The sequence below is a fragment of the Carassius carassius genome, chromosome 19 (assembly GCF_963082965.1).
Source record: "Carassius carassius chromosome 19, fCarCar2.1, whole genome shotgun sequence".
NCBI lineage: Eukaryota > Metazoa > Chordata > Actinopteri > Cypriniformes > Cyprinidae > Carassius > Carassius carassius.
In genome coordinates this window covers 1,948,584-1,954,866 of record NC_081773.1, presented here as the reverse complement: position 1 = coordinate 1,954,866, position 6,283 = coordinate 1,948,584, and the positions used below count along the sequence as shown (strand labels likewise).

At 41.0% G+C, this 6,283-nt stretch overlaps 1 protein-coding gene across 1 annotated transcript; it reads right to left on the bottom strand.

The window, feature by feature from the left end:
- Nucleotides 1-3,650: 3,650 nt before the first annotated feature.
- LOC132094635 (homeobox protein Dlx2a-like) lies at nt 3,651-6,039 on the bottom strand. The gene is made up of 3 exons (XM_059499309.1): nt 5,575-6,039; nt 4,998-5,182; nt 3,651-4,663 (listed from the first exon to the last, which is right to left on the bottom strand). Exons 1-3 carry the CDS (start codon nt 5,894-5,896, stop codon nt 4,382-4,384), a joined length of 789 nt encoding a protein of 262 aa, XP_059355292.1. The 5' UTR covers nt 5,897-6,039; the 3' UTR covers nt 3,651-4,381.
- Between the last annotated feature and the right edge of the window lie 244 nt (nt 6,040-6,283).

Genomic DNA, 6,283 nt, shown 5'->3' with positions numbered 1-6,283 from the left:
GTCTAATAGCACTAATTAATGCTTATTAATTAGTTTTATGATTTTGATGCTGCGTCCATTTTACCGGTTTCCAGAGAAAATTGCACTCATTTTTTATTTATTTATCTTCTCTCGGGAATTTCCAGCCGTCTAGCTAATTTTCAGAATAGGCCTACGGGTAAATAACACCTATAGCTATATTTTCTCGAACATTTGTTAAAGATTGGCTAATACTGATATGAATCAATGCAGCAACTTGTAGGCTACCGCATATTTGACGAGTGTTTCAGAAATATAAATGTGAAATAGCCCCCCCTCCCCCCCAAATAAAAAAATATATTCCAAGCACAACTCTTGGGAAGGAATCAAAGAAGAAGCAGCGTTGTTCTGTCTCTTTCTCCGACATGCAGCTGTGGAGAAGAGAGGGTCAGCGTTATTTCACTCTATTCTCCTCTTGATTACGCGCAGGGCCCATCAAACCAGACATAATTACAGTCATTCCCTCCTTGCTTATTCTAATGCAGCTTCCCATCCACGGGATAATTATGAGCAATTTTTTTCGCACGTGGAATCTTTTGTTAACAAAAGAGATAGCGCACTGAAAGAAAATTTGCTGTGCGATGGGGGGAAAAGAAAGGGGAAAAAGCGAGTGAAATAGGTGCGCAGCGGTAGTTATAAGTAAGGCTGGCAAATTGCTTGCAGGTGTATACCAAGAGATTTGTCAATGGGAAGAGGGATCGAAATGAGCACAATGTCGGAGTGATGAAGGCAGAGGTGAAATTATAGAACAAGGGCTGCTTTATTTTCGACTGGATTCTATAGGCTAGACAAAATATCTCGCAATTTCAGACAGCTTTATTAATGAGGTAGACCACTCTAGTCTGATTCAAAGCATGCAGCAAATGGTGTAGCTACTATATGTTATTTTCTCCAAATAACTGAATAAGACTTTCCAGCTAAAAAAAATAATAAAAATTAATTTAGCCGCCAAATTCGTTCAAATTAGCCAACAGTAGCTATTATTCGCTTAGTGACGACGTTTTTATTATTGTTACTTTTCGAAGAATGCTCCGGCGATATTTATATGTCTTCAGTGCTCCAGTTTAATGCTCGTAACAACATTTCTAAATAGCTACTATTTTGCTCAGAGGCTTTCGATGCAAAGCGCATTTCAAACCACGTCGTTTGACTCGTCATAATTATAATACCTCATAATAACGAGTGCAAAAAATAATAAATAAAAATAAATAAATAAATAAATAAAATGTTTAAAATGAATGCGCATCCTTCTTACCTTAATATGCAATAAACGCGAACACAAAGAGTGGCAGACAGTCTAGCTATAAGGTTCCTGTCAGTGTTGAGAGAAGCAGAAGAACAGGAGAAGAGCATCCAGCAGTCATGGCATAGCCTCGGCTCCTCGGCTCCTCGGCTCCTCTAGCTGGGCTCAGAGCTGACACACGCTCTCCGAGCAGGAATGAAAAATCCTGCTTTATTTTCCCTCTTTATAGCTGATGGAAAAAAATTGCTGATTATTAGCATAAATGTTTACTCCTCATTACGCTGATGACATTGTGCACTCGAGATCTTGGTAATCTTTGGGAAAATTATGAGTAATTTTTAAAAATTTAAAGCAGCAGTTACCATGCAATTCAGGATAATTTTGCGTTGGCTCCAAACGGATATAATTATCGCGGAGTCAAGATGTTATGCTAAAAACTATGCATTGATAGTACCATTTATTATGTACATACAACTTTGACAATGTTGATGCTTGAAATAGCTGGAAATTGTCTTGCGCAAAAATTACAGTCCATATTAGGACATCTAAAATTGCGAAGAATTATATAGTAATTGCAGGCTTTCAGATCGGGGAGCCAGAATGCTCAACTGGAGCAATTGTGGATAAAATTACAGATCAGAGTATAAATTAGGGATGGGGTATGGCATTTTTCAAGTTGTCTACAGGATTCCGGAAGTGTCTAAAACCACAGCATTGCTAATCTTTCAGAGAGAAAGACAGGCAGCGCGTGCGCTTGCAGACAGCTCCAATACAGTTTTACATTCGTTTGCATTTGCAAGGTGTGACACTTGTCTACGTAGAACCACCTGAGTTAATAGACTTAGCCTAATCCATGGCCATGTTTGCCAGATACACCGAGACAGCAAAAATACAGGCTGACAGAACCGGCGCAAAACCCGCTGGTGCGTGTGGTTAAGCGTCTGGTTTGCTCTGCGTGTGGAATTTGGGTTAACATGATCCGGTTTGCTCGGAGGGCTTGTGGGCTGCTGCACTTGATGTGATAGGCCTATTTCATAGTTCTTGATCGCGTTAAACCTTCCCAAGAGCTCGTCTCAAGGGACGCGCGGCGTGGGTAAACCGTTCTGCGTGGCCCCAGTTACTGGGGCCTTTAGCGCTATTGGTTAAACACGGCATTCTCGTTTCCCGTCGTGTTTATACTGTTGAACGGATAAAGTCTGGACCTTGTGGATCTCTGCGGGGCACATTTCAATACGGGCGTAGTCTCAGCCCGGGGCGACACTATAACATCTTGTAATGTGGCAATCACCGACAGGATACATCCTCATTACATGGTCTGCTTTATTGCTCATGAATCCTCAAATAAACTGATTCATGCGACACCAAAAGGAACCAGTGTTACTTGTATCATTTCAAAAGGAACAAGGGATATTAAGCCACAAGCTATGACACTTGTCATACATAATTAATAATAGCACATTCCTGCTCTGTAATAAACGAGCTCATGGTTATGTTATTATAACGTAAAAAAAAAAATAAAAAAATATATTTTTTAAAGTTGTACATGCTTTTGTTTTGACAACGCGTTTGATTTTATTTAAAGAATTAACAATTTTAGTTTTGTCGCTTATTCGTTTGTTTGAAGTGATGGATTGCTTGTGCATGCGTCGGTTTCAGCATGACGCATGACGCATGACTCAAATTCCCCTGCACATAACTCGGCATTTTATTTTCCACTAAATTAACAAGTTTTTTCTTTGTTACGCGGCGTGGAAAATTAACGTAGGCTACACGACAGTCAAGTCCCTGTTACAAAGGCCTCGCATTGTGCGTGGGCTGGTGGAAGTTGTGAGAAATGTTTCCACGTTGTTTAGCTCGGGGCATTTGTGAGCCTGCCTTTTTGGCTGCTCTGACTTCATAAAACGTCTGGAGCGCAGAGCTCTGACTCCAGAGAGTCTGAACCCAGCAGAACGCCTTCATGCCGGGGCGTGTTTGCGCGCTCATTCCCAGCCCGAGGCGCTTCTGTCGGGCTCCTCCAGCCTTTGTCCTCAACTTTTATGAATCCGAAAATGTATGAAAATAGTCAGACTATAGTGCCTATAGTGAGTTTAAAGAAGAACCTTATTTATGCTATTCTCTTGACATACTTATTACATAGTAACCTGGACACACCTGTCACGTTAGTCAACAAAAGGTAGCCTAAATTTGTGGGTTTTGTGGGAAACATTTACAAGAAGTTGCATCGCGTCTCGAGCCAGACTTATTAAAGACTAGAGACTCAACTGGCGCCGAAGCAAAAAGAAGAAGGCGTGGACAGTTCTGCGAAAAAAAAACCTACCAACAGGGAACCAAAGAGAGAGAAAACAAACTACATTCGTAATCCCCAAAAAATAGACGCATATAAAATGCATTAAAATGGAAGGTTTCATTTTATTTAAATAAGTCTGAATCATTATAGTGTCAGAAAGGTTCATTCGGTTTTCAAAATAAATAGCCTAAACAAAGTAGCTACTCCAGAGAAAATACCCCTTTACATGTGAACATGACTTTAGGACAATCAGTAGCTTACGAGTGTTTTTCATTAGTGTTTTGTCCTTATTATTTAAATCCGTGAGAACCTTATGTGATATACGAATGACAATATTGTTAAATAGACGTACAGAGGCGGACACCAGATTTTCAACTTACTTTACGCACTAAATATAAAACGAACAAACAGACTAAAAACAAATCAAAGACAGGCGCATGAAACACATTTACTGTGGAGAGGGACAGATAAGTTATTTTCAGAAGGCACCGAACAGCTTCAGGTTGTGCTACATGTGCTATTACACCCTGCTGCAATATTCACTCCGTTAATGTCCGCTTGAGCTCTCTAGGCTTTGGATAATAGTAGTTCACCGAACAACTGGTTTTAATCACATAGAACAAAATAAATAAATACAAAAATAATTGTAGCCTATATGTTTGATTATTTAGTGTCTGCTTGTTGACAACATAGCATGAAAAGAAACAGTGTTACGCCCAAAACGCACTGGCAATGATCAACGTGGCAATGGTCCTACTGGAAAACAGGCCTAAAAGTCATCTGATGCAAGTTCGCAAAATGAAGTCCCCAGTTTTTATTTAGAGTCTGTCGAGTCAAAAAATGGTCCCGGCGCTGACAGGTGTGTTGTGGTGAAGTGGCGGCTGTAGATGGCTCGTGGAGGAGTACCAGGGGTAGTTAGTCAGAAAGGAAGCGGTGGTTGTGCTCGGGGGGCTGCTGCTCTGGGACAAACCCGTGTGAAAGTCCCAGGACGCGCCGAGAGGCGGCGAAGCCTGAGCTGGAGACCCGCTGGAGGCCACGTGCTGCTCGGCCGGGATTTCTCCACTTTTCCACAACTTCTTAAACTTCGAACGACGATTCTGGAACCAGATTTTAACCTGAAAAAACAACGACAACTCAGTATCTCGAGCAGCATTGTAAGGAACTGCTGTTAATAATATTTTACAAAATACGATTTTATTATTATTATTATTATTATTATTATTATTATTATTACCTCCGCGTATTTAGTTACAATTTCAAATGTTGTAACAGTTTTGATCAGATCACTGTTTGCTATAAAATTAAAGGACGGGAATAAGGTGTCTGCCATTATTATTATTATTATTTTTATTGTTATTATTGTTAAACCATATTTTCTTAGGTCAGAAATTAATTAGCATTTTACTATATCTAAAGAAATTGTCTGGAGGAAGATTTAGGAAGCTGTACCTGTGTCTGTGTGAGGCCCAGAGAAGCGGCCAGCTCGGCTCTCTCCGGCAGGGCCAGATACTGAGTCTTCTGAAACCTCCTCAGCAGGGCCGCCATCTGGAAACTCGAGTAGATAGTACGAGGTTTTCTGACTTTCTTTGGTTTTCCATTAACCATTCGAATTTCAGGTTCACTTTCCTCTTTTTCTGGGGGAGAAAACACACAAACGTAGTTGTAAATACGCCTGAAATGACCGGTGTTGTCCCAAACTAGTCTCAAACTAATATTTTAAAATTGTAATAACTTCAGGAGGCGTTCAGTCTTGCAGAGTGACACTTAATTTTCATTCTACACCAAAAATAACAAATGTATCATAATTTCAAACCAATATTTGAGGTTGCAGATGCTATTATTAATAATCACAACAGAATGCGCAATTAAAGGAATCTCGTCAAAATTAGGATTAATGCATTGCATTAAACGTCGCTCTACTGTTTACTGTTGCTCAGTAATTATGCACACACATAGGCTAACATTACAGGCCAGTTGTGACCATAAGTTAAAACGCAAAGTGAGCACGAGAGGGAGAGATATTTACCAGCATCCGCAGGAGCTGCTGAAGAGCAGCAGCCGAACGTGCCGTAGGAACCAAACGCGTTGCTGAAGCCCAGCTCATATGACTTGGTGTTGTACTGGACGCTGTTCATGCTGTTGTTCTGGTACTGGTAAGAGCTGATCTGGCCGTATGGAGAGCCTGCGCACTGCCCGGCCTGCTGGTTATTGTTATAGTAGCTGCTGTCGGTGGCGGTGGACACCGGAAGAGTCGGGGATTCCTGGGATTTGTGCAGACTGTGGTAACTGCTGGAGGTAATCTGGTTTGCATGCATATCTGTACTGAGGTTGTCAAAAACTCCAGTCATGTTTTTCGTAAAGCAAAAATACTTCAATGCAAGTCCAACGAATGAGCGAACCCATAAAATCTCTCCTAACGCGCAAAACTAAATAAGGTTTCTGAGTTGTGTTGCATTCCACTTTGGAGGGATGCAAACGCAGACGCGACGCAAAGCAGAACTGTGATTGTCTGTCAGCAGAGATGCGGGAGGACGGACATTTATCGCGCGTCACCGGGGAGGATGAACTTGTGCGCGTGAAGCAGCCAATGAATGCAGGATACACACTGCTCACAGATGCACGCTCACGGTGATGGTTAACTGCAATACTCTGTGCTGCATGAAAACACACTTAGAGCTTTCTTAAAAAAAATTAAACATTGATTCATATTTCACGCATAAGTCTATATTCTGAAT

Excerpts from the sequence above, each read along its gene's own strand:
- LOC132094635 (XM_059499309.1), bottom strand. The coding sequence starts at position 5,896 with ATGACTGGAGTTTTTGACAACCTCAGTACAGATATGCATGCAAACCAG. Across the intron at positions 5,183-5,574 it reads AGCAGCTCCTGCGGATGCTG|AAAAAGAGGAAAGTGAACCT; the intron begins GTAAATATCTCT and ends TTTCTCCCCCAG. Across the intron at positions 4,664-4,997 it reads TGGGCCTCACACAGACACAG|GTTAAAATCTGGTTCCAGAA; the intron begins GTACAGCTTCCT and ends TTGTTTTTTCAG.